The 24,860-nt window shown below is 35.0% G+C and overlaps 3 protein-coding genes across 4 annotated transcripts; 2 read left to right on the forward strand and 1 right to left on the reverse strand.

Annotated features, from left to right (window-relative positions):
• The first annotated feature begins 4,050 nt into the window (after positions 1 to 4,050).
• On the forward strand, positions 4,051 to 7,229 carry LOC104773569 (nardilysin-like). The gene is made up of 11 exons (XM_010498210.2): positions 4,051 to 4,532; positions 4,639 to 4,785; positions 4,870 to 5,228; positions 5,317 to 5,466; positions 5,551 to 5,727; positions 5,828 to 6,016; positions 6,093 to 6,196; positions 6,287 to 6,440; positions 6,523 to 6,623; positions 6,702 to 6,875; positions 6,950 to 7,229. The coding sequence occupies exons 1-11, from the start codon at positions 4,448 to 4,450 to the stop codon at positions 7,053 to 7,055; spliced, it is 1,746 nt and encodes a 581-aa protein (XP_010496512.1). The 5' UTR covers positions 4,051 to 4,447; the 3' UTR covers positions 7,056 to 7,229.
• Positions 7,230 to 19,498: 12,269 nt separating this feature from the next.
• Positions 19,499 to 20,341, forward strand: LOC104773568 (uncharacterized). Of its 2 annotated transcripts, none has more exons than XM_010498208.3 (3): positions 19,499 to 19,802; positions 19,895 to 19,947; positions 20,042 to 20,341. In XM_010498208.3, the coding sequence occupies exons 1-3, from the start codon at positions 19,656 to 19,658 to the stop codon at positions 20,187 to 20,189; spliced, it is 348 nt and encodes a 115-aa protein (XP_010496510.2). In that variant the 5' UTR covers positions 19,499 to 19,655; the 3' UTR covers positions 20,190 to 20,341. The 2 variants fall into 2 exon arrangements, with proteins under 2 accessions (XP_010496510.2, XP_010496511.2); XM_010498209.3 differs by having other exon boundaries at positions 19,501 to 19,802; positions 20,045 to 20,341.
• Positions 20,342 to 21,147: 806 nt separating this feature from the next.
• LOC109124942 (carboxyvinyl-carboxyphosphonate phosphorylmutase, chloroplastic) lies at positions 21,148 to 23,307 on the reverse strand. The gene is made up of 7 exons (XM_019242700.2): positions 22,818 to 23,307; positions 22,639 to 22,712; positions 22,365 to 22,447; positions 22,145 to 22,169; positions 22,027 to 22,046; positions 21,747 to 21,902; positions 21,148 to 21,667 (listed from the first exon to the last, which is right to left on the reverse strand). Exons 1-7 carry the CDS (start codon positions 23,105 to 23,107, stop codon positions 21,302 to 21,304), a joined length of 1,014 nt encoding a protein of 337 aa, XP_019098245.2. The 5' UTR covers positions 23,108 to 23,307; the 3' UTR covers positions 21,148 to 21,301.
• Positions 23,308 to 24,860: the final 1,553 nt, after the last annotated feature.

Genomic DNA, 24,860 nt, shown 5'->3' on the forward strand with positions numbered 1-24,860 from the left:
GAAAACAAGTCATTCAATTCCTAGATCGGCATTGGAAGGCTCGTCAAATTCCAACCCGCCAATTGTTGTCTGCCAATAGCGGCATGACTCTTTCACATCCTTCAGCAGATCCATCGGAACAGCCATGCCTCGCCCAACCATGTCCTCGAGGTACGTACAAATCCCTTCGACGCGACTACTTTCGCTAAAATAGTGGTTTGTGCTCTCCAACTGCGTCACGTAGCGGCGAAGCACGTCGATACGATCACGGCAGGCTTTGATCTCCTCTCGTTCCTCAAACGGTCTCCGACCAAGGGTATCAAGGTCGCCCTGCTCGAGTGCGGGAATTACCACTTCCGCACATAAGTCTTTGCGCCGGGTGCGTTCTTCCACCAAACGATCCCATCGCCACTTCGGAAAGAAAAACCCTTCGTCAATCAGCGTTTCAAGACATTCAACAACCCCGTCAATACGACAGAAGTTGTAGTAACGCTCGAACGAACGATGGGTGGCAATGACGTAAGCCCTTAGTCGCTGAATGCGAGCATTATAATAGTTAAGTTCTGATTGAATAACCTCGTCGGATCTAACGCCGAGCTGTTCCCGCGCCCTGCGCAACCACGCCGATCTTGTCGTCACCGGCATCAGAGCAACTCTCTTCTTCCTACAAAAACAACACTCACCAAGATAGGATTGAAAGGAAACACAAAGACTATTTATAGGACGGGGAGCACAAGTCCTAACAGGCGCAAGTTCCCAAAACGGAAAAAGCATTAAACGAGACCAATAAATCCAATAAACAACGCTTCGAAAATAAAGCATTAAATGAGACCCTCAATTAATGCCCCCAAAAGGACGAATAAAGTTTTCAAGGGAGCCGACCCCTATACACGGCGCATAAAGTACGAGGGAGCCGACCCCAAAACACGGCAAAAGAAAGATAGTACGAGGGAGCCAACCCCTCAACACAGCGACAACACTGATCACGAGACTAGACCAGCAACCGGAGACTCGCGCCCAGGAGTGGAAGGACGAGGTAACCCGTCAGCAGAACAGTCCGGAACCTGCTCCTCGACTCCATGAGAAGGTTGGTCGGTGACTTGCGCCTCAACCCCGTCTGAAGGACGGTCGTCAACCTGCTCCTGCTCGTCCAGTTCTTCGCCCTCGATCTCCCCACTCTCCGACCTTTCATCCCCGCCCTCATCAGTATGACCCTCCGTATTCCCGCTGATTGGGGAAGCGATCCAAGTCGGAATTGGGGGGAGAGGCCCGGCGAAAATCTGAGACAAGTCAAAATCAGCCTCGGAGATGTCTGGCAGATCAAACTCTTCAACCTCGTCCTTCAGCTGATTCATCACGGCCACGACCTGGCCCTTAAGCTCCTCATCAAGCAAGGAAATTCGACCCTCGGCGGCGAGCGTTTCCAGCATTTGAACGTTCCAAACAGCTTGGTTGTATTCGAGGAATTTCTCCCGCGACGCTTCAACCGCTTCGGCGTGGCTTTTATGCTTCGCTAGGAGCCTCTGCACACGACCGGCCACCTCGTGAAAGGCATTGATTCGCTCATGGTGCCCATATTCATCACGCCGATCCCTGAGCCTTCTCGTCTCCGAGCTAAGGGTTAGCTTCAGACCATTGCAGGAAGCTTCGGACTCCTTAAGCTTCGTCGAAAGAGAATCCCGTTCTTTGATAAGCCCACTCCGGTGATGTTCGAGCTTGGCCACAAGGTCGCTAAGCCTCTGGTTGGACCGAACTGCCTCCCCCAATTGAGCCTCGAGGCGCTCAATCCTCTCATTCGACGCCCCTGAACGTTCCAGGTCTCGAACACGACGTTCGTAGCGGGTAGCCATGCGGTTAATACGCGCAATAAACTGTTTAAAAAAAAAAAAAAAAAAAGGATTAAAATACACTCAAAGAAGATCTGCGAAGCGAATTGATTTAACCGACGAACCTCAAAAGATGCTTGAGCAACTTCGGTGACAGCATCGGACTCTTTCATCAATTCAACAGAAGAGAGACGACCTTCGCCATAATGGATCTTCCGAAACAACTCGGCACAAGACTGCGAGTCAGATGGAAAGGGACGAGCTCCAGATGAATGAGCAAAGTCCCAGCTGAAGTCGACCGACTTCGACTTCTTCAGTGGGACAGATGGCTCTTGTTCAGGGCCATCTTTCCTTTTCTGTGACCTTTGTGGAGGGTCGGCAATGCGACCAGGAGTCCCGTCCACCTTCCTCCTTGGAAGCGTCTCTTCAGGGCCGGTATGGCGGTTAGGCGGGGGAGACCTTTGACGCGTCCGTGAAGGATCATCCACAGCTCGACGAGGGGAAGGGGGGACCTTTTTGGACGATCCTGCAGCTGGGGGATCGGAACCTCGACGAACATCCTGACGGGGAGCCGACCGAGACGACGGCTCTGGAGCTTGGCGATAGCGAGCGGATGCATTAGGGACGTTCAAATTCAGTTTCCCCATAGTCTCAGCTAAAATAAAAAAAATATATATAATGGGGACAATATCAAAACAAAGCTCGCAACGTATATATGTACTACCAAAAAAAAAAAAAAAGAAATAGTACCTCTTGGTCTTCGGCTAGATGCTGACTTCCGCGGACGATCCTTTCTACCCTCGGTTCCCGGCCAAACGAAGGGGCAACAGAGCTTAATCGCGTCTATTTCAGCTCGGAAAGAAGAAGGGTATGGAAGCAAACACCTCGGAACAACAACTGAAAAAAAAAAGGGAGGTTTTTTAAAAAAAAGACAAAGGAAGCAAGTGAAGATAACTAATCAAGAAGGGTCGGCTACCGGGTGAAGGGTTCCACCCAGAAAACCAAGGGATCGACGGATCCTCCATAACCCCCACGGCAACTTCCAAAAAGAAATACGAGCCTTTCCAGTTATACGTTTTACCCTTGGCACCCTCGACGAGCGTCGTCTTCTTTCCCGAGGCTACGTAATAAAGCCCGGGAGTCTTCTCCCGACTCGACAGATTCAGACACGTCAACTCTTCAAAGTGATAACAAGTGAGCTTGACCCTTGCAGCCTCGGCCATGATCGAAAGACCGACAGCATTTCGAAAGGTCGCCGGGGCAAATTGGGAAATAGCCGCCTTTCGACGAGCAAAATACGTCATCAAAAAAGACGGAAGAGGAAAGGTGAGTCCGCACTCGGTGAAGTATTTCTCTGAAAGACAAATAAAACCGGAAGGTGCATCCCAGGGACGTTGAAAGGCGTTCGGAATCAAGATCTTCGGTTTCGTGTTCAGTTTCCTGGGACAATCCGCAACAACTGTCACATCAACTTTTAATTTCCCGATACGAACTGCGTCAACTGCCGCATCAATTTTTATCGACGTCGCCGACATATGATTGAAGAGATTCACGGTTGGCAAAGGGACATCGTCCAAATTAGGAGAAGACAAGCCATCGTTCAAAGGCTCGTCTACCAAGGAGGGAATCTTGAAAGTAAGCCCTGAGGAGCTAGGGACTGCAGATCCGGGAGCAAGACGACGCTTTATCTCTTCGAATCGAGCCGCATCCGAATCCGTCGAAGACGAGTCAGAGGGTCTTAGAGAACGAGTTCGACGGCGAACAGATCTGGTAGAGCCGCTAGATTCAGAAGTCGTCGCTCGTCGAAGGTGACTTCCGGCAGAGGGATTGGATGACGCGGATCGAGGAGAATTCATAATAAAAAAAAAGCGACGACACACAAAGCAATATAACGACGAGATAGAAGAATGGAAAAATACCTGAACGACGGAAGCACCAAAAACACGAGAAGAAGATAACAAGATTAGAGAGGAAGCGATATTTATAGGGGGGGAAAGAAGAATCCAGAAACGTCATCATTGCAGCACGCGCTCCATGACGATCCAACTTCCGGATTTCACGCGCTCCAAGCACCGAACGCGACGATTCGACCCTCAACGTTGGAAACTGCACCTTCACGCGCTATTCTATATCATCCCACGCGCAGTCCTTCGCCTAAAGACTACGAACTAGAGGCGAGGGGGGGGGACTATTGTTAGGGGTGGATCCAACCCCAACAAAAGGGCCCGGCCCAGGAAAAAGCCCATAAATATCCCTTTCAAGAGAAGGGGGTATTATGGTATTTTTCCTAGACGAACCGACACAATTCCCTATAAATACGGGCGTACGGCCTGTAGAAAAGGGGATCGGAGAAAAGCAGGAGAATTTGTGCAGCAAGTACAAAAAGCTTAGCTCGTCCAAGCAAAAGTCAACGGTTCCAAACTCATAGCTTGGAGAATCGACGAGATATCAGCTCGTCTATTATCCTCGTCTACCTTTGTAACCCGTTCAAGTCGCGTTGTAGCCCGTCTTTTGTGTTCCGACACCAATATAATAGAAGAGAACTTCGACCCTCTTTGACCGAACTAAAACATATTAATTGTGACCAAAAGGGACATCAACACCTCAAATTACTGCGAGATACAGAACCGCAAAGATGGGTCATGGATGAATTTTGGTTAACTAAGAAAAGAGAGTATGATAGTGAGATTAATTCACATCCATCACGGTTTGCTATACGTATCTCAGGTGTGTCTTTCTCTCTTTGCTATTTCACTAATCAACTTTTATTTAGTTTTCTCAACTTAATTCCGACCTTTAACTCCATCAAATTCAATGCTACTTTTATGTATAGGTAATATGCTTCTGTATCCAATGGCACATGTTATTCGTGCGGACTATTTGAGCAACTGGAACCCAAAGGCAATACAAGATCTTTTGAAGTATTTTACGCCGGAACGTATGAGGATTGATTTTGCTTCAGAATCTGTCAAGGGAACAGGTATAATATACATTTCCAACGCATATAATCTTGCTTTTAACTGCTCTTAACTGCTCTTACAGTAACGATTCTTTGCTGTTTCAGACCTCAAACTTGAACCTTGGTTTAAGTCTTGGTACAGAGAAGAACAAATACCAGCTTCTATTAAAGAAGCCTGGAGTAGTTCTTCTGAACTACTACTCCATGCTTCTCTGTGTTTTCCTTCTCCAAACAAGTTCATTCCAACTTCCTTGGTAGCTAGAAGCGTTGAATGTATGCAGCTTCCTGTACGCATTGTGGATACGCCTTCCTTGAACATGTGGTACAAACTTAGCAATGTGGATTCTTCATGCTTATACTTCCTCATACATCACAAGGGTGGATATAGCAGTCTAGAGAACCATGTGATGATGAGATTATTCACTGAAATTTTGAAGGATGAAGTAAATGATATCTTATATCAGGTCAGTCTCATCTAATTCCTTTATGAGAGAAGCTTTTGTACGTTGTCCACTATATATATTTGATATGTTGTTAATTTCTGGTATGCAGAGCCAAGAAGCTGGAGTTTCCTCTTCAATAACACTACATGATGACCAGCTGTTGCTGAAAGTCTCTGGATACTGGGAGAAGCTCAATCTCTGGTTATCAGATATTTGGAAGAGTTTCATGAATTTCTCCTTAACCATTAAAGGCTTTGAGGTATATATGTTTTTTAGTTTTTATGTGTTTAATTTATCTTAAATAATACATGATAAGCCAATGGAAAACTAATTTCTGTCTCAGATTATCAAAGAAAAGATAAAGACACATCTGAGCAACCTGGATATCTACTACCTGTCTGATTACGTGCTAGACCAAGTATTAGTTGAAAAGTCATATAGCATATGTAAGGCGCTGGAGGTGTTGGACAAGATTTCTTTTGCTGGCCTTGAAAACTTCATTCATGTTATGCGTTCAGAGGTAATTGATACATTCATCTTAGCTTTGTTGTTATATTTAGATATATTGCTTTGCTTTGTTTTGTTGTTGCCTAATTAAATGTTTGTGGATTATTATGCAGATATTCATTGATGGTATATGCTCTGGTGAGCTGTTACCTGATGAAGCAATGGATATTTCTAGCATATTCCAAACTACGCCAGTGAGTCCACTCCCAAAAGATGTTAGGCACACAAATAGGATACTAAGTCTTCAGACCAAACTCAGAAGAATAAATGTCAAGGTGTCTAACATTAATTCTGTGATGAAGGTACAAAATCTTGACAACTGTTGCTCTGAATTGAAAGTCAAGGAAAACTGCTGATGAATGCATTTATGTTTTGCAGCTCTATTTCCGAATAGGTCGTGAAAAAGGCAGAAGTATGAGGAAAAGAGCAATGATACATCTCTTCCGTGAAGTCATATACCAAGTGCTATTCGATAAACTAAGGTAATTAGTGACAAAAGGCTATAAGTTATAAACTGATATTTCTTATTTTATAGAAAATATTATTTACAAGGAATTACAAATCTTCTTTAGGACTGAGGAGCAGCTTGGTTACATTGTGAGTTGCTCACCACACATCAAGTGTGGAGTCCTTGGATTCACAATTACGGTTGTATCTGCAAAGTACTCTCCCTCTCATCTGTTGAAAAGAGTAACCAAATTTGTAAATCTGATTGGAGGTCACCTGGTAAGTCTCGTATCACTAACAAAACCCATCATTAGTTTGTTTTATCATGGGACTTCATCTTCATCTCCTTGTTAATTTATAGGACACGATTCCTCAGGAATCTTTTGAAGATTACAAAGATGGTCTTATTGCTAAGCTAAATAATGACATAAGTATTACACTGGAAGAAATAATTAGCAAAAGGTAGTGTGAAGTTTATACTTTTCTTAAATCATATGCTTTAAACATGCAATAAAACATATGGTTTTCTTTCTGTATAAGGTACACATTTGATTCCTACTCGAGAGAAGTTGGGGAAATAAAAAGGATCAAGAAAAAGCATATTCTCAGATGGTACAGGAAGCAGTTTAGATCTTGCCATAGAATTGCTCTTTGCCTTTGGGGAAGTGAAACGAAAATGAAGAAAAAGAGGACTAAGAAGAGGAACGGTCTGAGGTAAGTAATAGTGATAATGATGATGATTAATGATGGTGGCTCATATAACTAATCATGTATGTTATGTTTTGCAGGCATGTGAAGATACCTAAAGTGCTCAAGTTGAGTTCAACTCGTTTACCTCAGATGACTTTTAAAAAAGTGAGGAAGGTCGTGACCAACCGCAAATCCAGCTCTTAAACATCCATATCAGTTACTTCCGCTTTCTGTATCTCTTTTTACTTTCTAAGTTGAAACTTCAACTTGCGATGCTTTATTACTTGAAACCTTTTCTGCACTGAGATTTTGAGAAAACTATTGTCGGAAAATTGAATGTTTTTGCTACTTAGACTAATATATAACCAGATTGTGGGATACGAGAATTTTATGATGGATAGACCTGAACTGGAGCTTGCAATCAGATATTGGGTTTCATTTTTCAGATAGACTAATATAAAGAAAAGAAGACTCTAGAGAGCTGCTGATGTTATGATGGATAGACCTGAACTGGAGCTTGCAATCAGATATTGGGTTTCATTTTAGCTGCGATATAATAGCGTAGATGGAGAAGATAGATGAGGAAGAGTACAAAAATAGAAGAATGGGGAAGCTGATGAACCGGAACCATATTTCAAAACTACTGTGTAAACTATTCGTAAACTATAGTTTCTAGAAAAATTGAAAATTCTGCGGATGTATTGATTATTGAATCCCCTCACTCAAATCTCGCGTATGGTTGGTTAGCAAAGCTAAATCTAATTCAATAAAACCAGAAAAAACAAATAAAACAAATTTACAAAACGAAGGTTGACTTTCTTGTCTAATCAATGGATTCAATAGGAAAGCAACACACGGTCCAATAAGGCGATTTGGTCACTCGTCTAAATACTTGACGCCAATTTGTTTTGGTACATACCAACGGACAACGGTATAATAATCATACGTGGCAACATAGGCCTATCTATAGACGTTATAAAATCAATGGAGCTGTATTTTATCTTTTCTTTTGTTTCATTGTAAAATTTTCTAACAACATGTCTAGAACCGAACATACGATAAAAAACATGTATGGTAAACTACAATGGGAGAAAGTTAAGCCGTATAGACACTGGGCGGAAGTTTTATTGCAATATATTGGACTTGTACCCTCACGACCCCTACCTGAATTAGACCCACCTTCGGTCATTCCACAACACTAAATCAGCTATTTGCTCCTCAAAATCACCAAGCAAGATCATTGTCAGTTGCCATTGAAATGATCCAACGAATGAAACTGAGTCTTCGATGAAAATAACAAAAAAAATGGTTCATGGCAGTTCTTTCCAGTGTGAATTCATGAGTTCATAATACGCAAGTCAAGACATCTTCACATACAAGTTTTCTTGAGATATCAAGAATATGAATATGAATATATCGTAATGCCTTTGCAGTGCTATATAACCTTATAAGTGGCAACAAAGGCCCAACAAATTAAGAAGATGATCTAGTTGATGTCTGATAAAACCCATAATACTGAACCATGAAGCCGTGCTTATGGGTGTTGTGTTAATACTTCAAGAAAAATATTCATGTGTTAGTACATAAATTTTAGGTAAAAGAGAGGTATTATAATAAAGATTAGAAACTTCAATAAAACCAACTCTCGTTAGAAATATATCTTTTTTCTTGTTTCATTGTAAAATTTTCTAACAACATGTCTAGAACCGAACATACGATAAACATGTATGATAAACTACAATGGGAGAAAGTTTTATTGCAATATATTGGACTTTGTACCTTCACGACCCCTACCTGAATTAGAAATTTCGTTGTATTGAATCAGGGTGCATAAATCTATAAATTTTACGCTGTATTGAATCACTCAAATCTCGTGTAAGGTTCTCTCTCACCAAATCTAATTCAATAAAACCAGAAAAAAAAAAAAAAAAAAAAAAAATTTACAAACGAAGGTTGACTAATTTCTTGTCTAATCGATTGTGTCAATAGGAAAGATACACACGGTCCAATAAGGCGATTTGGTCACTCGTCTAACGACTTGACGCCATTTGTTGTTTTGGTACATACCAACGGACAACGGTATAGTAATCATACTTGGCAACATATATAGGCCTATCTCTCTACACATTAGAAAATCAAAGGAGCTGCATTTTTATCTTTTATGTATTTCATTGTAACTTTTTTTTACAATGTGACTAAAAAGGACAATTTTTTTTCGTCAATCTGATTTTATTGATCTACAACAAGAAGAATTACAAGAGCTGGCAAGGATATCAACCCATCCAAAGAACTAAGCTGGCGAGTACAAACCCACTCCCGGAGGCTAAGACCAAAAGAGGTGAAACAAAGGGGAAAAAATCCAAACATGAAAAATACACTACTTCTAGTCTATTACTTCCCGGATAGAGATCTAGAACTTCAAAAATAGACAAATAAAACCTAAACCTTTGATAAATTAAAACAGATCTGAGACAAAAAAAGTCACACAAACGAATAAGAATACAAAACTAAAAGGGACTATTTTATCTTTTATCTATACTATTAAAGCATAAGTACTCTCTAGAGTAAAAATGGACCATGACTTGGTTTTGGTAGGTTTTTCATTAAAAATGATTAGAGAATCACAAAATTTAATCTAATTAACCTATAGTTTCAATTTCTTTAAATGACGAAAATATCCTCGGTCAATCACTTAAATAATTGCCGGGTCGGGACGCGGATCCTTTTGATATACCCATTTTCAAAAATACCCTCTTTTCTGGCCATTTTTATTTTTGCCCTCTTTTAATTTTTAATAACCATTTTACCCTTAGATGAAAATTATTTTATTCAATAAAAACAAAAACAAAATTTTCCCGCCAAAAAATTTCCGATCACGCCAAAAAAATTTTGAAAAAATTTTTCCGCAAAAAAAATTTTGATAAAAAATTTCGACAAAACAATTTTCCCGCCAAAATTTTTCCCGCCAAAAAAAATTTACAAGGTTTTTAAAAGGTTTTATAAGGTTTCTAACTTATAAAAACTTTATAAACACCTTGTAAAGGCTTTTACAAGATTTTGTAAAGAGTTTTAAAAGGTTTTTTAATCAACTTATAAACGCTTTTACAAAATTTTTAAAAGGTTTTTGAAATGTTTCAAAAGGTTTTTAAAAGGTTTTCAAATGGTTTTTAAAAAGATTTTTAAAAAGTTTTTAAACACCTTGTAAACGCTTTTACAATGTTTTTAAAAACCTTGTAAAAGTTTTTATAAGATTTTTAAAAGGGTTTTAAAAGGTTTTTAAACACCTTGTAAATGCTTTTAAAAACTTTTTAAAAGCATTTACAAGGTGTTTAAAAACCTTTTAAAAGCATTTACAAGCTTTTTAAAAGTATTTACAAGGTTTTTAAACACATTTAAAAACCTTGTAAACGCTTTTAAAAACTTTTAAAAGCGTTTACAATGTTTTTAAAAGGTATAAATTTCAATATTTTTGGCGGAAAAATTTTCGATTTTGGCGGGATTTTTTTTTTTGGCGGGAAAAAAAAAAAATTTTCGGGAAAATTTTTCGATTTTGGCGGGAAAAATTAATTTTTGCGGGAAATTTTTTTGGCGGGAAAATATTTTCGATTTTGATGACTGTACATTCTTGCTGTCACTCAAAAAGGGTAATTTGGTTATTTTGTATATAAAGAGGGGTAGTTTCAAAAATGGTCAACATTAAGGGGTATTTTTAAAAAGGGGTATGGAAAAAGGGGCATTTTTGAGAATACCCCTTTAATGATTCCAAATTAAATTATTAAAATTTTTATTATAAACTAAACAATTCAACAAAAGAAATATATGAAATGAATTTAAATATTCAAATTTTGACCCGTTACTCAGTCAAATTTTTTTGATAAGGTTAGGTAAGATTTCATTTTTTAGTATAATCGGAAATCACTTGTAATATATGGAAGAGTTATTAATTTCTGAGATTTTTTGTCTATATATGGTTAGTTAATTAAATATTCTTTGAGATTTTATTTTATTTTTTAGAATATCCTTTTAATAAGATCATAATCTTATATTTATATAACCTATCAAATAATTAATCCATATAACCTATCAAATAATTAATTTTCATTATAACCTACATTAATATTATATGGTTTACCAATTTGAAGTTGCGTACATCCATTTAATTAAAAAAAGGATTACTTTAGAATATTAGAATATTATAATTTGTTTGATGTATATATTACAGTTATATATATCTCTCTATATTAGTAAAAGAGAAGTACAAAATTACTTCCGGGTCGGGTCAATTAAAAAAACAAACCCGAAATCAAGGTAATCGGATTCGGGTGAGCAATATCCAAAAATTATAAATGGGTTATTGGGTCTTATTAAATCGTAAATAATAGATATTAAATGAAACTTAAATAGATTTCCAAAACAAAACAGTTGTAGTAGCGAGAATATTTTTGGTGCCTGTAAATTAGGAAACTAACGAAACTAGTGTTATATTAATCAGTTAGTAAATATTAAAATACCAAACAAATTATTTCGGGAAATTTAATTATAGAAATATCATTTATGGGCAGAAACCGTAACTTAATTAGTTGCAATAAAAACGTTGCAACCAAAATTTTCTAATCAATATCATATCTTCATAAAGAAAATTAATAAAAAAAAATACTGAAGGAATATACGCTCATAGATACCGTTGTATTTTCAAACTAGGTGATACCCGTGCTACAGCACGAGATTATATATTTTGTTAGTTATTTTTTTTTGTAATTTGTATTTTTGTAATATAGTTTTTTATTTTGATTTATTTTCTTTGTTTATATAGTGTTTATTTGTATAGTTGGGGTTATACAGTAAATTAGAAATCCTAATAGAGTAAGTAGTTTGTAAAATGTAGTTTTTCATGGAAACAGACACACCACAATAGTAGATAGTAGTTTTGTAAGAGAATAGACACTACGCAATATCGGATAGTAGTTTCGTAAGAGGATAGACACACCCTGCTTCCATGGGTTAATTTATAGTTTGATAAAAATACATGTTTTAACGGATTTAACTCAAAAAAGTTTTATATTTTAAATTTTTAAGAATTAAAATATTAATATTACTTAAATATTTTTAAACTTTAAATTTATTATAATATTTTAAACTTTCGACGGAGTTCAAATATTTATAATAATTTAACCATTCTATAAAAATTTAAATATTTATAATATCTTAAACTTTTTTAAAAAATGTAAATATATTATAATATATAATAATATGTTTACTTTTTAAAAGTTTAAATATTCTCAAATATAACCAAACTAAACTGTTAAATTTGGATACCTGATAAATCAAGTTTCCTGCTCATTTGTACTCAAAACATTTTAGTCACATATTTATAGTGATTATGAACCATATTCCAAAATATTTAGTCGATATGGGATATACAGTACACCTTTTCTGTAAATTAGTTTACCACTTTACATATATATAATTTTTGCGTTTTTAATTCTTTCTATCTATACTACTCACAATTAATTACTATAATTTCGTTAAGGAAATATTATAATATCGGAAATCAAGCAATTTAGTCAGATTTGTTAACTTGAATATTCGTTTTTAAATATTTTAACTGAATCACTAAATATTCCTTTTAAAAGATTATCTGTTAAGATCAATCTCGGTAATTAAGGAAATATCCGAATTTTTGGTAATTAAAATTTATGGTTTTCATTTAAATACCTTAAAAGAAAATGAAATCAGAGTGTTTGCCTATATCGAATGAGTTTGTTTGGGATCTTAAATAACTAATCTTGAATGAAATAATATACTGGATCCAAAAAATATTATTCTGGAATACAAACAGATCCGCGGGTTTTGGTCCTTCTGTAGTCGGATATTTTAGGATCCGCGTCCCGACCCGGCAATTTTTTAAGTGATCGACCGAGGGTATTTTCGTCATTTAAAGAAATCGAAACTATAGGTTAATTAGATTAAATTTTGTGATTCTCTAAATGAAAAACCTACCAAAACCAAGTCATGGTCCATTTTTACTCTAGAGAGTACTTCTGCTTTAATAGTATAGATTTAATCCAACGTAATGAATTTCAGAAATTTCAAACCATAGATATCAAAGTATTATGTATTCATAGGGATCTTGAATATTTAATATTTTATGAATAAATCAATAGAAAACAAAATTTATGGGAATGTAAGTTATTTATATATTACTAGGGACGAAACTTAATTATGTTTTATAAATTAGGGTACAAATTAAAAAGAACTTATATGTAGAAAAACTAATATATGTATTGTTTGTGCATGTCAAATATAAGCTTATTAATGTAATATAGATTTTAATCTGCGGTGTATCCGAAATAATTTTTAACTAAATGTGTTAATTTATACTAAGATGATTCGTTGTAGGTGTAGTAGTTTACATCACATACCCGTTATTCATATTTGACCCGTTTTAAAAATAAGGGTAGCAATGATAGTGCGTTGTAGAGAGCTTCTTCCTCTCTCATTCTAGCCGGTATACCACATGAATCCGAGCAAGTAATATCAAATCCTAGCAAGTAATAGAAAAAAAAGAGCAAGAATACAATGTTTTAATTTATTTTATTGTATAATATTGTTTCTTCTTTGTAGGTAGGTATATTTCGTAGTTCGTATAGTAAATATAGATATAATCTATACCTTAATTAATTCCAAACTATTATTAGAAATATACAATATATAAAATATTTCATAGTTTTAGTGTTGGTTTAATTTTTTATTACATCGATTACATTTTTTGGGTGTCTTGGTTCAATGATATTATATTTTCAAAAATAAAAAATGATCATATATTTTGTTTTTAATATATTTGTTAACATTTTTAATTTTTAAAACTATTATATTAGAACAAATAAGGATACTATATTTTCAAAACTGATAACCAGTTAGAATTTATTAATTATGTAAAATCCTCATGCTATTTGCCAAAAGAAAAAAAAAAACAAAATACATGACCCGCTTTAAAAAGAAGCATATCTTTTGATCCATATTCGATTAAGCATAAGATCTAAAATAAAATAAATGATATGTTTAAAAAAATAAAAAAGTACATGACGATTTAAAAATTCCTTTACATATATAATTTTTGACTATTATTTCAACACTTATAAATATTTTTAGTCTAAGATTGAATAATAATACGTTTTTTTTAACAAACATGAGTAATAAGACATATTATTTAACAATATACTTGTAATCTAATTTTGTATCATAATACATACTTTTTAACAATAATACTTGTAAATCTAAAAGATAAAACGATTAAATATGATCCAGCTACAGCCGAAAACAATTTTTCTACATCGGTTACATACTATAGTCATATAATTTTGTATGATTAAAATAAGATTTATTATTATATTTTGAGTTGGGGCAAAACAAAAATCAGCCGAACAGAGATAACTAAAGTCATTGTAAAGTGCTTTTCCTCCGTTCCTCCTCCTCCTCTATGACCTTCAAAATTGGCCGCTTCTTTGTTTCTACCACCAGGCCGTTTCTAACCACATTCCTCCACTGATCAACCAATCATGTTTTCTTCAACCAATCATGTATTTTATACATAGCGATTCTATGCCTCTGATTTTGTCTCATCTCATCATGAATGGAAAGAGTGATAGAGAGCGGAAGCTTAATTAACGGAAGAGAACGCTAGATCTCTACGAGAACTGATTCACGAACGGATCTTGCTTAGAACGTCGTAACTTGACGAAGAAGCAATAAAGATAGGGCCGAGATCGAGAATGATATCGACATGGTTTTGCAAGTCCTCCTTGCAGGGCTTGATCACAAGTTCTTAGGGTTGAGAGTTCTCCTCTCTAGGCTTTAGGCAAAGCTCTCTTAAACAACGTTTATTCAATAATCAATTATTCCTTTACAAGAGTCTCACGGCACTTTAAATATGAAAGGTAAAACAAAATCCTAATCTAATCTATCACGACATCGACGTATATTTTAAAGCCCATGAACATATGGCCCATAGACACTACAAGACGTAAGACAAAGATGGAGAAAGTATCGACGATGTGAAGATGCGCTGCATCAAAGAGCTACTCTTATATATATCTTCAAGCCTGGTTCTTCCTCAGATTCTATTTCCGATTGTGTAAGAACTCTTTTTCTCATTGAGTTTGCTACTTCTTAATTTGATTTGATTCTCTTCGATTTTGGTAAAAAGAATTTTTTTGGATATAATTGATTATGCTATATAATCAATATAACTATGTTAATACAATTTTTTTTTTCAAAATTGCATTCATCTCCGTCTCCATCAGCAACTAAAAAGCAAACACTGTCATGAGATCTCTCTCCACTTTCGTCACCAAAGATGCATTTGAGGCATCTTCTTTTCGAGGAGAAGAGCCTTCCAAATCCGTGATCTTTCTCACTGCTTGATGGTTTAGACTCCCAATACTTTGATATGTCCCAGTTCTTCATCGAATTGGAATTTTGCATGGATCGATTGCTCATAGTATATTTCTGGGCAATAACTGGTAGTAGTGACACAACATCAGTTAGGCTTTAAGTATAAATAATATAAAAAGCTTACAAATATACGTAAGATGGTTTCTCTATATTAAAGTTTAGACTTTTTTAGATGGCTATATTGTAGGACTTACCTCCCAAACGAAGATGAAGGTTGATGAAGTTAAAAGAGATGGTGTCATTTGCTTGTCAGGAATGTTGTTACTATGGCTGGTTCTCTCACTCTACACGTCTTTCAAGTTCATATCAATCTGCCAACTCTCACATAGAAGGATCTCACATAGAAGGATATGGAGGTTAGAGTTGCTTTTAACATCTAAATCTCAACAATCAGATGGTACATTCGATTATTAAATTCATATTTAAATTGTATGACTTCTCCTCTTGAATTTAAGAAACCGGTTCATCAGATCCTTTTTTACAGAAGCTTGAACTTTGTACCTTGAAAATGACATAACAGTATGTTAGGTTTATGAACATGAATACTGCTGAATGTTTATGTATACAAAAATATTAGATCTTTATACTTACTTGGGCATCATCGAGTACAATTTCATATGTCTTCGAGGTATAAAGAACCTGACTTGCACTATCTATGAAGTCTTGAAAGGCTTCACATCTCTTAGGGAGAAATGGTGAATGTGTGATGATTTGGTCTATGCGTTTCATGAGTATATTTATAGGTGATTCATATAGTAGTGTTTAGGTTAGAAGCGATAAATGATAGACTTCTTGTGCAAGCACAAAATCTTTGATATGTTTAACAAAAAATGTTTATTCGCATAATTAGCATTAATTTAAGGGAAGTTTATATTGGACTTTTTGAGATTACGATTATATTTTGAAAGATTGAGTAAGCGATAATTATGCGAATTTGGTTTATTAAATGGTTATGATTTGTTTAGAAACAAAATCGAGAATCACGTGAAATATGGATTAGGGCCATGAATGGAATGGCTTTTAAAATTGGTTTTTAGCTTTTGGTTTTTAGATTTTGGTTTTTGGTTTTTAATTATTTGGTTTTTGGTTTCTGTTAAAAAGGTTAAAAAGTTATAAAAAATGAAAAATAAAAGAAAAAGAATCACGTAGATAAGAAAATGAGAAACCAATATTAGAAGGTTTTTGGTTTTTCTTTGGAAATGGATTAAATCTTTCAAAAACTAGATTCCCCATTTTTTAGGGAATCCAATTTTGTAAAATCTTGAAAGGCTGTAAAACTGGTTTTTAGAAAAACAAAAACCAAAATCTAGCCAAAAACTACTAAACATTCAAGGCCTAGGGCCTTGATCATTGGGCTTCGTAAGCCCAATAATAGGAAGAATATCCACCGAGAAATTGTTTTGTAGTTTTTGGCTAGATTTCCGAGGCCAATAATAGGAAGAATATCCACCGAGAAATTGTTTTGTGAAAAACAAAGGCCAATATTTCCGAGGAAGCTGATCATTGGGCTTCGTAAGCCCAATAATAGGAAGAATATCCACCGAGAAATTGTCGGGTCAAACGCGAGGAGCTCCACCGGGTTAACGGATAAACACGCGGATCTTAGCTATTTCGGGTCGGGTAATCGAATTCCTCCAAGATTTTGACCAAATTATCCCTTCCAATTTCAATAAACACTCTCCTTAACAACTAATTGAATGGCAATCTTGGAATTTTTTGACAATTTTCAATTTTGTACTTCTCTTTTAATAGTATTATTATTATTAAGATTCTATTTGAATTTGGAATGTTGTAGTTTAAATCATTTTAATTTGGGTAATACCTATGTACACAAAATATATACTAACTGAATGTGATCTTAACAAACCTGTGTAATCTTCAAAGAATATTTTCGAAACCCTAAACCTATAGTCGGTTCTCTAAACTATAAATATTAGCATGACATTGTGATATTCTCATATATCATTCTCATTTTCCCCACTAAACTCTATTTGCAAAATTGTGACAAAATATGGCTGGTAATGATGGTTTCACAAGCCTCAATGCTATCAAACCTTTCAAACAAACCTTGAAAATTCAGGTAAAAGTGCTTCATTGTTGAAGAATACTCAACTTACACAAAAGAGACAAATTACAAAGTTGATGATGATTTTGACCGAATCATATGTAAGCTCTAATTCTCACTTTCTAATATGTTAGTAATATAGAAATGACTTTTTCTCATTCATTTTGTTTAATCTAATATTAGTCCTTTTATTTGAAATTGTAGGTTTCATTGGAAAATATAATATTTTGAAGGTAAAAACAAAACCTAACTCGTTAACGTTAAGTCATTTTTATATGCTTAAATGACTTTAATTTATAGATGACTTAACCAAATTCTAGAAAATCAAAAGCATTTGTAAGTCTACTACATTTTCTCATTTTTATTTGTATTTTCTTGGACATTATTTAGTTTGTACCTTTTGTTTTCATATTATTGCAGATGTGAATTGGTTGCAAAATGGATGATTAACTATGAAGTGGAAGCTCAAGAAAATTTACATGAATCGGTTGGTTAGAATTTTTGAATATAATATCCATTATGTTTAGTCCTTTCTAATATATCCGATTATTGTATTATATGTATGCATCATTTGATGAATGATCAGACTTTTATTTTTTTTGTAGATGACTTAACCAAATTTTGTAGATGGTACACATGAATTTTTATTCACAAAATATACTATCTATTTAAATTATGGACTAACTTTTTAATTAATGTGTAATTAAGAAAAAAATTAAGCACAATGTTAAAGTTAATGTACCAATACTATACATGAAAAAGTAGTATTCATCTGCGACGGATCGTATTTTTCTTTATTTGTCTTTATTATATTTTCACACTTAACTTCTAGAAACAATGTTAATAAATAGTCTTATGTATTTTCACTCCTTTTGCTATCACGATTTTTTCAAGAGTTATGTGGTTTGTAAATTTCATAATCATATGTTAGAGAAGGTTAAATTTGATATTTGTTATGTTTATATTAAATTATACTGATAAATATTTTCCCGCGCTGTAGCGCGAATCTGATCATAGTATATATATATATATATATATATATATTTTGTCAACTAAACATTGAATTAAAAAAAAATCTCACGGTTGGTAGCATATACCAGAAGAGAATTGTTTACAAAAGAAATTTCAGAGGAAAGAGAAAGCAAAACACGAGCAATACAATCCGCCTGTAAGTTTGACTCACGTGGAATCTAAGAAAGGGAGAATAGTGGAAACGACTCTCTAAGTAGGCTGAACCCATCGGGCAGATGGGAAAACACCAGCCAATCTTCAGGGGATTTGATTATCGCGACTAGTTCAGCACAATCCGTCTTGAAAATGCTGACAAAAGAGTGTGTCCGAAAAAATGCACTCTATGGCCCATATCAAAAGCGGCTGACTTAATTTGAGTGAAGTGAAGATGGGCTTCGTCGAAGGGACTTAGCACCCAACAGTATAAATTCTGATCTTCACCACTGAAACACCACTATCCGAAGCCCGAATGCACATCAAAAGTTTTTTCACAAACCATCAATTTAACAATGAGGCAGTCGATCACGGTCAACCATAGGTGGGGGAGGATCCAATGAAACCTCTGAGAAAGAAAGTGCCTCACCCCATGCTAATTTATCACCCGAAGTCTAATTTAAGATATCTTATTATTTGTTTGTTGTATTTGCATCATTATTTTATAAAATATTTTTAAATATGTAGTAATATTGTAATTGTGAGTAAATAAAATTTAATTTTATTACTCTGTTGATGTAGAAGATAAAACATACATATATATTTTTTTTTTCATCATATATTGAGTAATATATTTTCGTTTTTAAATATTTAAATTACAACATATTAGAAGATATCACGTGTTTTGTCAACATTTTTCCAAAAATTATAAATTTTTAATGAAGTTATTGTTATATTTCTTTTAAAAGGTTATTTTGTTTGAAAAAATATTTATTTTTTATTATTGTAATTATTTGGTAAATTTACATAAATCTTTGTAAATACTAAAATTATTTTAGAATATTGTAGTATTTTAATTTGTTTGATGTATATTATAATTTTATATTGTTTGTTTGTTGTATTTGAATTACTATTATTTTTGTGAAATATTTTAAAGTAAGTAGTATAATTGTAATTGTGACTTGCGAGCATTTAAAATTTATTAATTTATCAATTTCGATCGAGAGAGAGAGCTAGGGTTTTGGTTGTTACTTCGCTATAAAAGCAGCATAAACTTAATCCAGTTAGCGAGAGAGAGAGAGAGATCTTAGATAGGGTTTCCACCGTCGGCTTCGATCGCAATGACGTACGGTACTCCTTGTGGTATTTGGGGAGATCTTCGATATGGTCGTGGAAAGTTGCGTGACAGTACTGAACAAAAAAAACGGTTGAGGAGGCCCCCGATCCCTAAAGATATGCTCGCCGCCTCCGTTGAATCTGAAACTCAGGTTTGTTATAATTAAATATTTGTATCCAGTAATTAGGATTTTTTTTTGCCGTCTAGATGGACTTATATGTTCATATTTTGTTTCTCTGGTAGCCGGAGAAAGACTTGTCTGGGGCTACTACCACCATTCCCACTACTTCCTCAAGGTTTGAATTTTTTTTTTATCTTGGCTAATTAATTAAGAACTGTACTTGTTTGTGGTTAGCTCATATTCGTACATGTTTTTTTGTTTTGACTCAGTAGCATGCAGACAGCTGCTGCTCCTCCTATCAAGTTAGAAGATGTGATTCCTCCACGAGCTGCAGTGTCTTCTTTTAAAGACAAGAAAAAGAATCTTTTCAAAAAGAAAACCAAGAAGAACAAGAAGAAGCTCGCCAAAGCCAATTAAGAAGGCCGTGTCCCTCTCTTTTTATATATATATATATATATTTATATTTGCTTCCCCAAGCACTTGTGTAATGATGCCCTTGTGACTTCAAAACCTTTTGTGTTATGTAATATGTTTGACCTTAATTAATGGGATTTCTCTTCGTTTTTTAACTACTCTGTATTCGTCTGATTCAATTCCTCAAAACCTTAACATGTTGATTGATGCATAATCCGTCATTGCTTCTTGTAATGTAAATCGTACTAGTGTACTAGTTTAAATACTGAAAACAAGGAACCTTAGTTCTGCAATGCCATTTTATGTCTCTTCCTCCTCATTTGTATGATCAGTGAAAGAGAACTTGCTTGGTTTTCTTTGCTCATTGTGCATTCGTGCGTTTTTTCTCAAAAGCAATACTGCTATTTCGTATGTGACCAGTTAAAAGTTCTGAATCTTTGCAGATGTGTCAATGTCTTGGATGTGAATATCTGTTTCCTACTCAATCTAAGTCTTTTTTTTTTTTGCCATAAAAGTGGCAGAACTGATAGAATTTGTTCACCTTGATGTGTGCAGGCTATGTTGGGAATTACTGCAATCACCAGTTATACTTGGGATGGTGTGAGACTACATACATATTAGTGATGGGGTAATGAGTTTACTTATGGTTGCCCAGATCTCAAGAGTCAGGACCCTTGACCTCTGTGGTTGTGTTTTAATTACAAGGTACTTCACATAGTTAAAAGCTTACGTGATGATAGTTGTTATAGATGGTCTCAGAAATCATTTACCTTGAGATCCCTCAAAAGAGTTTCAGACACATTTCTTCGGAAACAGAGGAAACAGACTCTGTTCTTGTTTTTAATGGCTCTGATGTTACATAGGTCGATGATGGAGATCACCGGAAGGGAAAGAATGGTTTGTACAGTGTTGGAGTTGGAAAACAAGGCTTGGCTGGTATTTCAAGAGAAACATTGCTAAAGACATCAAACCAGAGAAGCGTGCATTGAAAATGCTAACCCAAAACGCAGTGTTATTGATGTGATATGATACAAACAGCTTCATTTGTAAATGAAAAAGAAGATGACATTGTCCAAGAGCTATTTCCATTGTGGCCAGAGTTTGTCAGAATCTCACTACTTTGTTTCGCCAAGAGCGTTCCTGAGGTTTGAGTACTTGGTTTCGAGCTCATACCATGAATCCAAGTCCACCAAGCGGTTAAACTCCTCGAAAGTAATCATCTTTTCTAAGTGATCTTTGGTGGTTCCCTTTTCCTTGAGAATCTTGAGAACATCGACAAGAGCTCTAGTCGATGCATAGAGCGAGGTAAGTGGGTGAGCAATCAGATGAAATCCCATTTCTTTAAGCTCATCAGGTGTATGCAATGGCGTGCGTCCACCTTCAAGCATGTTACACACTCTGTAACCTTTTGTGCGCTTTCCAATTTCCTTAAGCTCATCGTCATCCCTTGGTGCCTCAACAAAGGAAGCATCAGCTCCAGCCTGCACATTGTTTCAATTATTATAAAACAAAGGGGATTAGATTTTAGTGTTGTTAACACAATATGGTAAGAGTAGTAACCTGCATGTAGAGATTAGCACGGTCAATGGCATCTGAAAGTCCTGTTTTAGCGGAAAGGGCACGCGCATCAGTCCTTGCAATGAGGAAAAAGTCAGAATCTCCAATAGCGTCTCTTGCTGATGCTATTTTAGCAGCGTGCTCCTCCGCAGGTATGACCTGTTTCCAAGTTAGAAGCCATATGGTATATAACTCAAGTCATCTGCATCTGAACTAAAATCACCGCAGTAACATTCGATTTATAGATTTTGGGAGCAAAGAAGTAGGAAACTGAAACCAATACCTCCTTGCCACGCATATGTCCTACAGAAACAATAGAGAGAAGAACCGTTTAAACAAATAAACAATGGACAATACCTTGTAACTTTGCTAGGAAAGAATAAGAAAATGATGTCTCTTACCACACCTCTTTGGCCATGCCTGGTCCTGAAAGAAACCCAATTAACATTAGCACAACTCTCAAGGTGAACAGGTTCACAGGGAGGAACAAACTGTCTTGTAATTTACTCAAATGAACACAACTATGGCCATCTAATCCAACACATGAATGAATATACATTTACACAATCATTAGGGGATTCAAGTCAACCATCACTAGAAACCAAAGACTAGTATGATTACCTCAAGGAAGCAACCAGCAGCACCAGCAGCGATTAAGTCCTTGATGGTTCTTTGAACATTGAGAGCATTTCCTCCACCAGTATCTGAAACAATGTCAAAGATAATAAATCTTGTAACATAACAGAAACCTCAGAGAGAAACTTTTGCTAATTGTTTCAACATTTCAGAAAGCAATGAGAATTGCAATAATCTCTAACGCAAATCAAAGAACAAAGTATTCAACTATGTAAAGTAGTGATTTTGTTAAAAAAAGGTTTCAGATTCAAGGACTTGCCTCCATCCGCAAAGATTGGAATCTTTGGAGCAGCAGCACAAACTGCTCTCGCCGTTGCTGCCATCTCCGGGGGTCTAAAACAGACAGAACAAAACAAATAAAACGACAGAATTTATAGTTTCCAACTAACTTAAGAACAAAAAAATAGCCGGAGATTAAATGCGGCGGCGGGTGCTCACGTTATCAAACCGAAATCGGGTTTTCCCAAAGTCACGGCGGAGAGAGCGTAACCGGAGATCAAAGCGGCGGAGAAACCGGTCTGCTGCACGATAGCCGCAGATAAAGCGTCGTAGACTCCGGGAACAAGCACAGCGCCTTGCTCTTCAATCAGACGGTGAACACGTGACTGCATTCTCACTGTCGGATAAGCAGCCGATCGGACTGCGCGAGGGTTTCGCCCGGTTCTAGCTGAAATCGAAGTGTTTGAGCTGTAGAGTGAAGCGGATTTGGCCGCCATTAACATCGACATTTCTCAAGAATTTTTTACCGAAGCAGGAGAGTGAAGAAGGGACATCATAAATACCTCTCGATAATAAAGTTACTTTAGTTAAAGGGATGTCCACGTGTCACATGTTTTTGTGCTATATTTAATCCAGAATTTTTAAAAGATCATTATAATTAAAACCTTACTTTAGGTTCTAAATCCATATTTTAAAAACAGTGTTGCACGGGGAAGGCCTTTGGTTAGGTAGGCACGTTCTTTTGTGTTAATAATAGTATTTATAACGTACTTAAGTTCGATGGTAATCCTGTAAACCATCTGTTTTTAAACAGTTTTTTTTAAGTTGCTGCAAGGCTAGATTTCTCCATACACCAAGTGAAGAAGAGATAAGTCACATCAATATAAACAAAAAAAAACATCCGGTCAGCGTTTTATATACAGGAGATTTAGAATATTTAGTGACTTCAAATATTATGCCGAGACAAAAATGTTTATGGTTGACCAATTAATTAATATTCCCTCAGTTTTAAATTACTTATCGTTTAAAGGTTTTTTTCACATCGAAAAATAATTTTTTTTTTTAGTTTACTTCTTTAATATCTTTTTAATTTTTTTTATTTGTCAATATATTAAAACAATTAATTAATACATATAGAGTATTTTTACCAAACATATGTACTAGAAATCAAAAACAACAATTATTATAAAATAATTTTTTTACTCTTTAAACGACCAAGGGAATAATGATAGAAAATATCACTTCTATAATAATACTCTATATATATTAATTAACATATTTTTGAATCTAAGTTTCTATAATCTTGTAAGGGAATATTTCTTGTTATTAGTTTAAAGTTAGATTCACTGACCTGGTATAAGATATCCTTTACTTCATCCTTTAAAAGTTCAGTGAATAATCTCATCATCACATGGTTCTCGAGACTGCTATATCCACCCTTGTGATATATGAGAAAGTATAAGTATGATGAATCGACATCGCTACGTTTGTACCACATGTTCAAGGAAGACGTATCCACAATGCGTATAGGAAGCTGCATATCTTTAACAGTTATCACAAGGGTTATAACAGTTATCTTGAATGAATTTGTTTCGAGAAGTTGGATGATCCGGTGTATACATTTCGTACACTTTGTTTATATTAATCATTTTATTGTAAACAGTTATCAAATTACGTGTTTCAAATATTTAAAATTTATTTAACAAGTATTCTTTTGTGAAATCACATAGAATTGTAATATTTTGTAGGTTTATAAAGTAATTTATACAACAAAAGTTTACAAATGTTAGTTTCTTTTAAATAAGAATTATATATGTATTAAGCTATTGAATTAATTTTATAGTTTAACACCTTTGAAATGAATACAACTGAATTATAAATTATTATAATAAACTAAAAAGAACTTATTATTGAGAATACATTTTTCAAACTTAAAATATATTATTTATGGGTGATAGTGCTAGAATTAATTAACATTTTGGTAGTTTGTGATATTGTTAATATTGATGTATAAAAAAATCAGTTATATTACTAGTGCATTTTCAAACATACTCTTTTTTGAGTGTTTATCATTTATATGCATTTTTATATAACCTAGGGATGTTAATTTGGGTAAATCCACCCCATTTAAACCCATCTCATTTAATCCCACCCCATTTAAGTATAAACCCATTTAAGCTAATATATATTTGAAACCCATTTAACTATACCCACTTAAATATACATGGCCCTATTTAACCTATTGAACCCATTTAACTATAC

Source organism: Camelina sativa, chromosome 17 (genome assembly GCF_030686135.1).
Source record: "Camelina sativa cultivar CO46 ecotype springtype chromosome 17, ASM3068613v1".
Lineage (NCBI taxonomy): Eukaryota > Viridiplantae > Streptophyta > Magnoliopsida > Brassicales > Brassicaceae > Camelina > Camelina sativa.